The sequence below is a fragment of the Oryza sativa genome, chromosome 7 (assembly GCF_034140825.1).
Source record: "Oryza sativa Japonica Group chromosome 7, ASM3414082v1".
NCBI classification, from domain to species: Eukaryota; Viridiplantae; Streptophyta; class Magnoliopsida; order Poales; family Poaceae; genus Oryza; species Oryza sativa.
In genome coordinates, this window is record NC_089041.1 from 22139258 (window position 1) to 22152097 (window position 12840).

The 12840-nt window shown below is 41.4% G+C and overlaps 1 protein-coding gene across 3 annotated transcripts; it reads right to left on the reverse strand.

The window, feature by feature from the left end:
* Positions 1-22: 22 nt before the first annotated feature.
* Positions 23-5182, reverse strand: LOC4343552 (probable mixed-linked glucan synthase 8). Of its 3 annotated transcripts, none has more exons than XM_015790114.3 (3): positions 3152-3448; positions 2077-2815; positions 23-1928 (listed from the first exon to the last, which is right to left on the reverse strand). In XM_015790114.3, exons 2-3 carry the CDS (start codon positions 2737-2739, stop codon positions 285-287), a joined length of 2307 nt encoding a protein of 768 aa, XP_015645600.1. In that variant the 5' UTR covers positions 2740-2815; positions 3152-3448; the 3' UTR covers positions 23-284. The 3 variants fall into 3 exon arrangements, with proteins under 3 accessions (XP_015645600.1, XP_015645601.1, NP_001409118.1); XM_015790115.3 differs by having other exon boundaries at positions 3091-3309; NM_001422189.1 differs by lacking the exon at positions 3152-3448 and adding an exon at positions 4743-5182 and having other exon boundaries at positions 124-1928.
* Between the last annotated feature and the right edge of the window lie 7658 nt (positions 5183-12840).

The window sequence follows — 12840 nt, forward strand, 5'->3', positions numbered from 1 at the left end:
TGCATCATCTCACACATTGGACTCACATGCTGTAAAATGCTTGAAAATTTAACTGTAAGTGGAACATTAATTAGTACAGCTTCTCTGTTCTCAAAAGAAAACATTAGTACAACTTATTTTATTAGACAAATGGCTAATCTTTCATTTATTGAACGAATCTGTAGTTCTGTACATGTACTATGCTATGCACAGCATGTAAAGTAAAACCTGAGAATCAACAAAAAAAAAAAAAACTCAACAAGGGAAAAACAAATACCAGCTAACATTGGAGATACAAATTAATCCTAAAACCCCCAGCTTGTAGGGAAGTTGGCTCCACCTGACCGTCTAAAGTGGAGCCGAACGGATCCAGAACGCATTGCCTGGATGGCAATATCGGCCAATGCGATTATAACAAATGAAATCACAATCAAGACGAACAGGATATAGGGTCTCTTGCTCCATCTTCCCATGATACCCAGTGCAAATGGATATATCAGCAGCAGGATCCACACGTTGAATACCAGCCCGAGCGACGCATCTCCCATCTGCATCAGTGACCATCCTCCAAAGAGAGCCTTGCCTATTGCCGCGCCAATGGCACAGATATTCACTGCTATCACCACTATCGTCGGGAACAACAATGGTGCCCATTGAACATCATACAGTTCTGCAAACTTCTCGCTGGTGCTGCTTGCTACTTGTTTTGCTGTCAGCTTGAATGAGACACCCTTCAAACCAAAACACTTCAGCACTATGTGCAGGACTGCAAGCGGGTAAACAGCTGTTGCTCCAATAATGTAGAACTGTTCATTGCGGATCCAGTCCAGTAGTGTTAGCCCCGCCCACTTGATCTCAACCATACCGATCATTTCTGACATAAATATGACGATCACAAGGTACAATACATATGTAGGAAATGGCTTCTGTATGTAGAATATGCCGCGAAAGATCCATATGACAGGGAAGAGGAGATAGAACAAAAGGAAGACTGATGTAACTGGGTAGCCTGTCATGTTAATGTAAGCAATTCGTTGCATAAAGTTGAGTCGGCGGCCAGCAAGGAGTGGGCAGTTATGTGAGAAGAACATCTCAAGGGAGCCACCTGACCAGCGCAGAATCTGGTAGAGGCGCTCAGTGAGGTTGATTGGTGCAGTGCCGCGGAATGCATCAGGCTCCATGCGGCAGTACATTGAGCGCCACCCTGTCCGATGCAATCGGAAACCAGTCACCACATCCTCGGTTGCAATATTGTAAACCCAACCAACATCCTTGCCCCAGTCAGTCCCATCCTCATATGCACATGCCATGGCATCACTCAACTCCTGCAGGATAGACTCTTCAAGGGCAGGTGGTGATATGATTGAGCGTTCTTGGTTTGCTGCTATAGGTATTGAGCTGATGAAGGAGTCCAAGTTGCCGAACTTTTTGGAGCTATCCACAATATTGCCATCATCGGGTCTCCAACGAGGTGGGTCAACACCATACAGTGCGACTCGGCGGAACATGCAACCGGTGCCAACATAAGAGGGGCCCTGGATACCATTGAGGCCGAGCAAAGTAGCATCAAAGAAGACTCGGTTGTGATTGCAATACCTATCAGTTGGGTCAACGTCATCAAAACGTTGGGGGAATTGGACAAAGGCAGTGTTGTCACCTTCACGTCGATCGAGCATGAAACATATACCAGCACGGAAGGCCTTCGAGTTGTTGACATAGTGGTCACCATCAAAGTTGATGATGAATGGTGCATTGGTGAGGAGGGCAGATACTCGCAGCTGCACGTTCATGGCACCTGCCTTCTTTTGGTGGTCATAGCCTGGGCGCTTCTCGCGGGCTATGTATACAAGCATAGGAAGGCGCACATCAACATTGCTGAAGTCCACAGGGCTGTCAGTGCTTGCTGGTAGACCAAGTTGAGGTTGATTGCTCGGATGGTTCAACATAACCTATTGAACAACCATGGTAGTTGAAAAATATATCATTGCACTCTAACTTATTAGGTAACTCTAACTCATATACTACTCTAGTCAATATATGTTGGAATTACTGAAAGCTAATTAAGAAAAAGGTAATAGTATAAGCAAGTGAAAATACCTGAACAATTCCAGCGTGATTTCCTTTCTTATGGTTCTCAGATGGATCAATCCATGTACCAGGCCACTCTGTCCCATCTGCCATCCAGGTTGCCTTCACACCTTCTTCGGCATGTGCCTGGTTGTATGCATCTGACCGTTTGGGAATGACAGTAAAAAGCGCATCTAAGCGTACCTTGAACTCATCATACTCCCTACGCATGTATCTGTGGTCACTGAGAAAATCCTCTGGTGCACTTCCAGCGTATGGACGTGACTTCACTGCAAAATAGCTCTCAGGGGCCCTAGGCTCAATGGAATGTTTTCGGCAAAAGGGAACCCATAACGCAGCAAACTTTGCAGTCTCAAGTAAACCATCATAATGGATGATCGATCCACCATCATCCGAAAGATAGCAAGCATGCTTGTCAACTGGGTAGTCTGCTGCAAGAATGGATAAAATGGCGTTCATAGTGTATATCATAGGCTCATTTATGGGATCGACGGTGTTGATGAATACATCAAGGCCAGGGAGGTTGGAGTTTCCATCAGGAAGATCAAACTGTTGTTGTAAGAGGTTAAGATCGGGAACACGCCTGATCGGTTTCAGCTTTGCCACTTGGTTTAGCAGCCAACTAACACCAAACCAAAAATCTCCAATCACAGATATCCACCAGAAAAACATGCCATCGGCGTACGGGTGCCTGATACGCCATATGAAAAATAGGACGATAGCAACCAATCTGACCAATGTCAATAACCTGTTGCAAAGAAATGGAAAAAAAATGGTTAGAATACTCAAAATCTGCAAAGTTGGCACAAGAGAATAAAAGCCTTGAACATTAGCATTGTATTTTTTAGATGAAACTAATACACCGTGTCCATGCCTAATACACTTCGAATTTAGTAACTGAAAACATCGCATATTTAATTTTAAACCTGTCAATTCAAATGCACATGCATTTCAACTACCAGCCACAACCAACAATTCATAGCATTGCACGTTCAAAAGAAAAAATGAGTCCACTAGTCAAACCTATCTCGGATGCAGTGAGAAGACGACAGGGCTAAGAGCTTGCTGGGACCTCAGCTAATACCATTCGGCTTCGACGCCGTGGGTTGGACCCTTCGGCGAGCTGCGCGGGCACACGGTACAGGGGTCGTAGGACAGCGAAGCACGGGAGGCCGGAAGGGCATAGCCGCCAACTAGACTGCACGGCGGCAAGGGCTGGGATCTGGGAGCGAAAAGGTGGAGGAGTGGAGACACGCGCGGCCCCTACGTAGAGTTACGCCGCTCGTCACCGGCGCTAGCGCAGCCGTCGGAGTCGCCGCCATCGGCGAGTCATGTGCGGTGTGCCACAGTGTTGGGAAGGGGAGGGGAGGAGAGTGGAGCTGGGTCCCACTTGCCTCCTCGGGCACTGACATGTGGGACCGTCCTTACCGGGAATAGTGCATTAGGTTTTAGGCCCATGGGCCGTCGACCCAAGAGGGTATTTTGGTCCAACATTTTTCACGTGGCAGAGGCTGCTGTTGGGCTCAATGATTTGGAGTTTGGACGCTGGTTAGTGTGGCCCATGAGATTCCCATTGTAACTAACGGACGCATATCACAAAACTGAACATATAGCTGGAAACCGAGAAACCGAAGCTAATTTCAACCGGCTGAAAACGCCTGTTCACACAGTCTCTGTAATGATGAAAATCCTACACCATCACATTTCGTTCATTTTCAAACCGAACACTTTTGCACCTACTAGTAATATTTTTTGATTAGTTTCAATTATTATTTTTCTATATGTAAGGAAACAAATAAAAACAAAAAAGCCACAAGACTAAGGTCCTTTTTATATCCCTAGTAATTTTTTCATCATGTCATATTCAATATTTGGACATATGCATGCAGTATTAAATATAGACAAATATAAAAACTAATTACACATATTGCGTGTAAATTGCGAGACGAATCTTTTAAGCCTAATTGCTCCATGATTTGACAATGTAGTGCTACAATAAACATTTGCTAATGATGAATTAATTAGACTTAATAAATTTGTCTCGTAGTTTACATATAATATAGATTATATAATTTGTTTAGTTATTAGACTACGTTTAATTTTTCAAATATGTGTCCATATATTCGATGTGACACGGGCAAAAAAAATTTTTTTACCCCATATCTAAACACAGCCTGACTGACTGAGGCGTTCACTTGTTCGCTCACTTGCTGGATGACGCAGCCACTAAAGACGGAACCACTACTAGTTTGCGACTCTTTCTCCAATACATAAGTATACTTCTATCTTTTTCTATATCCTCATTTCAGTAGATAATAAATTACTTTTAATCTCAATTATTTTATATATTGTGTATTAGAAAATTATAATATAAATATTAAAACTTGCAATGTATGTAATTATAGTGTAAGTCTTAAAAAAATTATAGTGATTTTAGTTTGTAGTGTAAAACGGTCTAATTTCTTTTATAAAAAAATATGGTATCATAAATAAATATATAGCTACTCCCTACTAATAATATATTAGCGAGTGATCCCATAGAAATTTAGCAGTGAGCTAGTAATTCAACATGGAAGTTGAAAACTTGGAAGAAGATCGATTATGCCACTTGAATGATGATGAGGAAAGATCAGATACGATCCTCAAGTGCGGCTTGCACTATCGCAAATTCGCACCTGTAGGGGTGGAGGAGGATGCCCCTGACCGTGAACGTCCGGAACAGCAGCGGCCGCCGGCCGTCCTCGCCGCCGTCGGCGACCGCCGCCGCCATCTCCTTCTCGTCGGTGGGCACCCAGTACCTGTCCATCGGGCTGACCTTCGCCCTCCTCGTCGTCGCGCCCTTACTGCCGCCTCCTCCGCCGCCGCCGCCATTCGCCGCCGCGCCGTTCACGGCGCCGCCACCGCCACCATTGCTGCAGCCACCGGCGCCGCCGCCGCCGCCGTTGGCCGCCATTGATTTCGCACGCGCGTCGCGCGCACGATGGTAGAGTAGTGGGAGTGGATGGCGGAGTGGGAGTGAGCTAGTGAGGCAGTGTGCGCTGGGTATATGTACAACTGGGTCACTGGCCGTGCCTGGTGCGCGCGGGCGCGGCGGTTAGAAGTGATCAAACTTGGCGAGTGTCGGCGGCGAGTCACGAGGGCGCAAAACGCAATCGGCTCGGCATATACGTCACGTAGTACGGGTGGACCGGCTCACCACCTGCTGGTGTACCTGTATAAAATGTATAAAATATATGTGTGCATATATTCTCTCTGTATTTTTAACACACGATATCGTCGATTTTCAGACACATATTTAACCATTTGTTTTTTTTAAAAAATACAAATGAATAAGATATATAAATAATATTTAATACATTTTTAAGTAATAAAATAACTAACAACAAAACTAATAATAATTCCGTAACTTTTTTAACAAGATAAATGATGAAATGTGTGTTATAAAAGTTAATGACATACATATATTGGCATATCATAAGATGAATACGATCGAATGATCGATCGATCGATGAAATTATATGAATATTGCGGTCTTCGAAGCAAACAAGCTGGATTAATAAAATTATTGCCTTGCGTCGCATCAACGAATAGAGTGTAAATGTTGTATGCATGGTGTTAATTAACTGTATGCGCATCATTTCGTCGGTTATACATTAGTGATGCATGCTGCATGCATGCCTGCGATTGGAGCTATTGTCCCTCACTGGCTTGATGAAATCTTCAACTCCATCTGTATATATTATTCAAAATCGCCCATAGTTACTACAGTAGTATATTAAGTTGCGCATTGCGTAACTATAAACTCCCTCTCTATTAAATACGTCTATAGATTGTGGTAGCAATAATAAGCTTGAATTTGTAATGATGATTAATCATAACATCTTTAATGGGTGCATACCTGATAGTTACATCAGCATATCACACACACATATATATATATATATATATATATGCTCAACACTAATATATATAACTTTGAATGATATAAGCTTAGTCGGATCATATTAATCTTTATTAAAACATGAGGTTTATTTGTAAACCGTGTGATTTGTAAAATTATATGCACAATATTTGTTGGATCTTTCTAAATATAGGCCAGTGATCTATTTGTAATTTTTTTTTCTCAAAGGAAAGTTGCATAGATAGAGTAAGAGGGTATATTTGCAAAATATTTTTTTTAATGAAAAGTGTACATTGTAAAGTTATATCCATAACCTTACTATTTTTCTTAGTAGGTTAAGGAAGCTTCTAGACAAAGTGAATCTAATGAATCAGATTTCTTCTTGCTATTTTGTCTTCATGTGGATCCAGTGTCTATTATTTTTGTTGATTATGTGGCTCATTCTAGTTGATTCTTGGGATTCACCATTCACTTATATAGATACGGTGTACAGTGCTATACAGTAATATATTATATTATAATCAATGGATGCTTGTATATATACAACATACACATTACTCATTACATGGATCTAACTTGCTAACGGCTAAATTTCTGACAGGGGAAAACGTGATTCTTAAACGACGGATCTATATCGAATTTCAAAATAATTAATCTCACTACGAAATGGATACTTTTGGAGATAAATTAAAAAAAAGTAAATTTTAGAAAACTGCAACTATAATGACAAAACTATCAGTTTGCTGCAATATTAGTGATCTATTTCAGTTTGCTGCAACAATAGCGTGGGAAATTAATACAAAACTGTAACTTTTATGTGATATGCTGCTATAGTTGTCATCTACATATCCTGTAGCAGCATATTATGTAAAAGTTATAGTTTTGTGATAATTTCCCACGCTATTGTTGCAGCAAACTGAAATAGATCACTAATGTTGCATCAAACTGATAGTTTTGTTACTAATGTTGCATCAAACTGATAGTTTTGTTATTATAGTTTCAGTTTTCTGAAATTTACTCTTAAAAATGCCGTAGGTGGTTATCCGTATGAGAAAAGTTTTGGGGAGTTGGTTTTGGATTTAATTGGCTAGGTACCTTGGACTTTTTTCGGCTATGATCATTTGGCTACGACTATTAAACCATAATAAAAAAAATAAATGAAACAAAAAAAAGATTATTGATAATATTTTTGTAACGGTGTTGTTGGCAGTTTAAAAACTAATGCTGAAAAGTATCCTAGACAAAAACCAAAATCAACATAAATTAGGTTTCAAATTTTAAATTTTGGCTACGGGGCTTACGCGGATAAACTAACAAGCAAACGATTATTGTAGACCATGTCTTTTTGGATAATAAAAATGGTAGCTCGATCTTGGTCTCTATTAATTCCAACTAGAGATATATACTATCTTCAATCATAGATAAGTGACATTTTGGACAACATGTTCATCAAAACACTGGTTTGATTATTAGTTAATTAATACTAGAAAACCTCTACAAATTAGCCAATTAAAATATGTTAATAAGAATGGTAATTAGTTTCCTCGATGTCTCATTCTTATGCTCATGGTGCTACTGGTGACTGACCATCGCGACACAACAACCTCCTAGCTAGAGCACTCTGCAGGCGCCCTCAGCTTAGATAGTGACCGGCTACACTACCTACCGTGGCAAGGATTTTAAAGCTTGGGGATGGGATATGATCTCGGGTTGATTTGAAACTGGCTACCACCTACAATCCATGATCTCTTGAGTTGAAAATTTCAAAATTAAAGTTGAAAACTATTGACCACTACTTGAGCTCAACTCTTCGAAGTGGGATGGAAGGTAGTGGTGCTAGTTCAAAAATTAAAAAGATAATGGTGTGCTACTATACTATATATCTTGATAAAAGGTGAGGGGTTTTTCCATAAAAAAAGTGAGGGGTTTGGCCATTGGTGGAAGAAATGTATACGACAAGCCCCTGCTGCCTTGCATTATTCTTGCCCTTCTGCGATGGACTGAATCGTTTCTCGTTTTCTATTAGCATGTTTTTTAAACTGTTAAATGGTATTTTTTTTTAAAAGTTTCTATATAGAAGTTGTTTAAAAAAGCAAATAAATTCATTTTTTAAATTTATAGTATTTAATATTTAATTAATCATGTACTAATGAGGTTCTTTTGTTTTGCGTAAAAAAAATCCAACTCTCAAACGGGAGATCGAACGGGGCTGGATAATCCAACTCCCTCCATATTACTATACAAAATTAAGTTGGTTTTTTGCAGACTAAGAAATTCTTCTATACTATATTTCTGTTTTTCAAATACTCCATGAGTCTATATAATATATAAAGCAATAGAACGTGAAGGTAATATAATGATATAGTAGTACAATACAGCTTGATATATTATCCAGCCCAGCCATCATGTTCTGAATTCCTTGGTTCGCGCCCATAGGGCCAGGTAGACAAGGGAGAATGGTCTGAGTTGCAGCTTGGAGGCAGGGAACCATTGCATGTCAGGTGCAGGGAGAATCACATGACGAAAAATGAATAATTATAATCTTATCCAACTCAATTAATCATTTCATATGTCGTCGAGATCTAACCAGATGTTAATTCATTTCGCCCAGATGAAACACAAGGTAGCCAACCAGATGCCAGCTGAATGCTGAACACTTAAAAAATAGTACTCCCTCCGTTTCGAAATGTTTGACGCCGTTGACTTTTTAGCACATGTTTGACCATTCGTCTTATTCAAAAAATTTAAATAATTATTAATTCTTTTTCTATCATTTGATTCATTGTTAAATATATTTTTATGTAGCCATATAATTTTACATATTTCACAAAAGTTTTTGAATAAGACGAACGATTAAACATGTGCTAAAAAGTCAATGGTGTCAAACATTTCGAAACGGAGGGAGTAATCATTAAACGCGCACCACGTACGAATTATTATTTTTGTCTCGTTGCCCACGATATTGACATGGCAGCGCCCCAGGGTCGATCTCTCCACTGCAACAGTGGAGTTTGCTGTATACTATCTCTGTTTCCAAATATACGAAGTTGATTAGTTCAATTTTAAACTAACTGACATCAAACAAAAAGAAATGGTGGAGAGATATATATCTCGCAGGGCCTATTCAGTTTGTATGATTTACAAAGGATTATCGGATTATCGTAGAAATTAAAACCATATGATATTTTTCTATATGTATATCATTAATTGATTTCATAGTTATAGATACTCCTCCGTATCAAATTCCTAAGGATCAATTATAGTCTTACCAGCGACAGAGACAGCGTGGGGGCTAGGGGGTCTTTAGACCCCCTACCCCCTAATGTACTATTAGAGCCTCCATAATACCTCTAAAATTTTAATTCATATATTTATACTTTGTATTAGAAATATATATAGCCAATTTATATGAGACATGTTTCAATTTTTATTGGCCACTTTAGTTTAGCCCCGCTATAATTTTATCATGGCTCCGCCACTGTTTAATAAATTAATTTATTTCATAGAACTCCTGGTACGAGGTGAGAGCTCTTGAAATTTTTTTTGTATTCCATAGAATTCTTAACATGAGATGAGAACTACTTTTGAAAAAGTTTCTCAGAATTGGATTTAATTACATCTGATATACTAATAATCCTTTACTCTTTATATTTTTTCTGTTACTATGATTTTGAAATCCTACGAACCGAATAAGCCTGACAAGGTTGTTGGTCCAGGGGACACAAAGTTGTATATAGTTGTACAAAACAGTGTGCATGCATGCAAGCAACGTGTGCATGCTCTTCATGTACGTATATACCAGCAGCTGTTAGATCACTGATCATGACATGTTTGGACGGGAAGGCACCGGCGCGATGTGTGTACTATAATTGCTGTTGTTTTGTCTGTGTATGTACACATGTACTTTGGCTTATCTAATAGTACTGCCAGACTCGATCTCTAGATTTAATTAATTAACTCGTGGAAAAAATAATTCATACTGATTAATGTTTTTTTTTTGGAACGAACTACTGATTAATGTTTGTTGTGTGTATATACATGCATCGCTGGCTCGTTTGAGCACCTATATATAGCGATGTGCCGATTATTTATGTACGGTTTATGGATCTCGTCGGTTGATTTTGTTTAGGAGTAGTAGAAAAATACTTTGTTTTAATTGGCCGGTGTTTGTTTAAGTGGTCCTGATCGGATCAAACTGATCAAATCTATTTTTTTTACTCTGAGGACCCAACAGCAAGATCGATCTGTACGTGCTAGAACAAGTAAGAATACTGTTCCTCTGTGTTTTCCTTTTCAGGAACTTCTTTTTTTAGAATGCATGAATAAAAACTTGGAAACAAAAAATGTCAAATTGATATGTCGTAGCCTATTTTGGGCCCTACAAGAATAATCTTTTTTTTTTTGTAACTTAAGACATTTTCAAAGGTAGAGTCCATTACGGTCTCGTAAGGCAGTAGCCATGGGTACATATAATTGCTGGACCTTACATGCCACATAGATTGAAGAACTGTGTTAGACACAAGTTTCACAACGCTGTAACCTCAAGTGGGGTTCACGAAAATAAAATTCTCCCTTTCTCGATCTTTCCCCCCTCTCTCCCCCTTTCCTCACGACCTCAACCAACGTTCTCCTCTCCTCCTTTGTTCTTCCACCGCTCCGGCCACCACCACCCTTCCCTCTCCCCCTCTGGCCTCCTCCCTCAACGGCGTGGCCGCACGGGGCAGATCCGCACCACAATCGTCCCTCCCTCCCTGCTCCGATCATCAACGTGGCACCATTCCTTCCTCTACCCCTCCGGCCTCCCCCTTGGCTACCCTGAATCCACGCAATGGCGGTGGTCGAGGAGCCCCTGATAGCGCGGGCAACGAGCTCCCCGCAGATCGAGCCGATGACTGCCTGAGCTAGGGGCGGATCTAGCGGCGTCAGCACCCCTATTCCTCTCCCCTCTTCGGTGAGCTCCTCCGACACAGATTAGGAGGCGTAGGCGGGCGAGGTCCCCATAGAGGGCGCCGTTGTCGGGCTAGGGCTCGGGCTCGTCACCGCTTCACCACCTTCACACCCCTCTCGGTGCAAATCGAGCTCGGACACCGTTCCCCCCTCCCCCCCCTCTCTCTCTCTCTCGCTTTCTTGTCCCTCACAGTTGTGATAATTTTTTTTATGAAATTGCTGCGAGGCTCTCGTTACTAAATTTGGTCACGTGAACCCGGTGAAATCATGGTCCCCACTCCTCTCTCTCCTCCACGCAAGCTATTTGTCTACGTAGACCAATATTGCCACGCGCCATATGTGTGCACTGTGAGTGGCCTTAGGTATTCCACGCCAATAAAAGAAACACCACTCATACAAGGGACTGTCTCTTAAGCTGACTCTACATTAATACATGCTAATTAAATTGTTGCGTGTGTGCATTTCATCTTTGCATATGTTTTTGTGTTTTTTGAAAGTAAAAGCAACTGTTACGTAGGCTAGCAAAATGGTAAAATTTTTTTTGATGAAATGCATCATGTCCGGACACATGTACATCTCAGTCTGAGACGCGCGACAAAAGAAAAAAAAAGAGCAAGCAACTTGCGCAGTTCACATCGCCATTGTTCAGAGTAGAGACCTCCTCTTCCTCCTTTCGTCTTGCAGTATTTTGGTTTTGCTTGGTACGCTAGGCAAGGGCGGCAGGCATGCATGGTAACCATCCTGGATTCTTGCGGACCAGGCCGTTCAAGAGGAGGTTGTTGCTGATGAAATCGGAGCCGTCGCTCGACGCGTTCGCCTGTGGCTCGCTACGGAGAGGCAGTGGGATTGGGGCGTCCGCTGGCTGGCTCATGTGCAAGAAGCCCAGCGTCCGGCGATGGAGCAAGGGGATCAGGACGAGCGGTGGCACGACGGAGGGCGGCGTGACGTTCCCGGCCAGAGGAATCGCGTCGCTCGGATCTTCAGCTTCGATTTGGGGATGCAGAGAAAACTTGAGGACGATGGTTTAATTTCCCGTGCCAAAAATCAATATGTCCCGCATCAGATCCGATGGGAAGACTCTTGTTGAAGTCGGGGCTGTACAACGGTGCCGGTGCTTTCGTCTCCTCACGTACGTTTTCCTCACTGTAGGGTCGTTGTTTAGTCGATGTCAACCAAAACATCAATTGTTTCTCTATCCTCCTCCCCCCCTCTCTCTCTCTTCCATATCATCAAATTAACTGATTTGGCACTTAAGAGAGATGGCTAAGAGCAGGTACAATAGCAGGCTTGCTATTAGCCAGCTATAAATATATTTTAATGAGATAAACGATGAGAGAGAAAATCAGCGGGCTACAGATCTGTAGCCAGCTGCAGCACGGACTCTAAGACACACTGTGTGTATGACTGGTGGGACCATATATTAATAGTATAGTAAGCAACTATTATATATATTGACTTTTAGATTGGCTATAAATGAATTAGAGTTAGTAGTGGGCTGTGCTATTAGACTTGCTCTAATGAAGACTAAAGTGGATTATGTTTAAGTATAGCACTTGACTAAAGTGGATTATGATTCAGGGGCCCAATTCTCAAGGTCCCGATTGCCGACTGTGATTGGTCACCTCGCACATGCTAATCGACAGTACTAGCTCCCGAGTGCTACGAGATTGTTTTTTCATTTTAGTGCAGTGCTACGAGCCTACGACGACGAAATTATCGCGCGAACCTTAATTTTGCAAGTTGGCATATGCATCGCGCGCGCTAGATCGGGGGGCAGACAGATCATCACAAGATCGAAATACTCCTATAGGCTATAGATGGCGCATCCACACAGTGTGGCGGATATAGAAAATCGATTCGTTGTTGTCATTACGTGTCTATCGGTGTTATACTATACTAATTATACTTAGATCATGGTGTTATAA

Coding starts and splice junctions, on each gene's coding strand:
- LOC4343552 (NM_001422189.1), bottom strand. CDS start 5,020: ATGGCGGCCAACGGCGGCGGCGGCGGCGCCGGTGGCTGCAGCAATGGT. Junction 2,816..4,742: donor ATCCTCCTCCACCCCTACAG/GTGCGAATTTGC, acceptor TCTTTGCAACAG/GTTATTGACATTGGTCAGAT. Junction 1,929..2,076: donor ATCACGCTGGAATTGTTCAG/GTATTTTCACTT, acceptor GTTGTTCAATAG/GTTATGTTGAACCATCCGAG.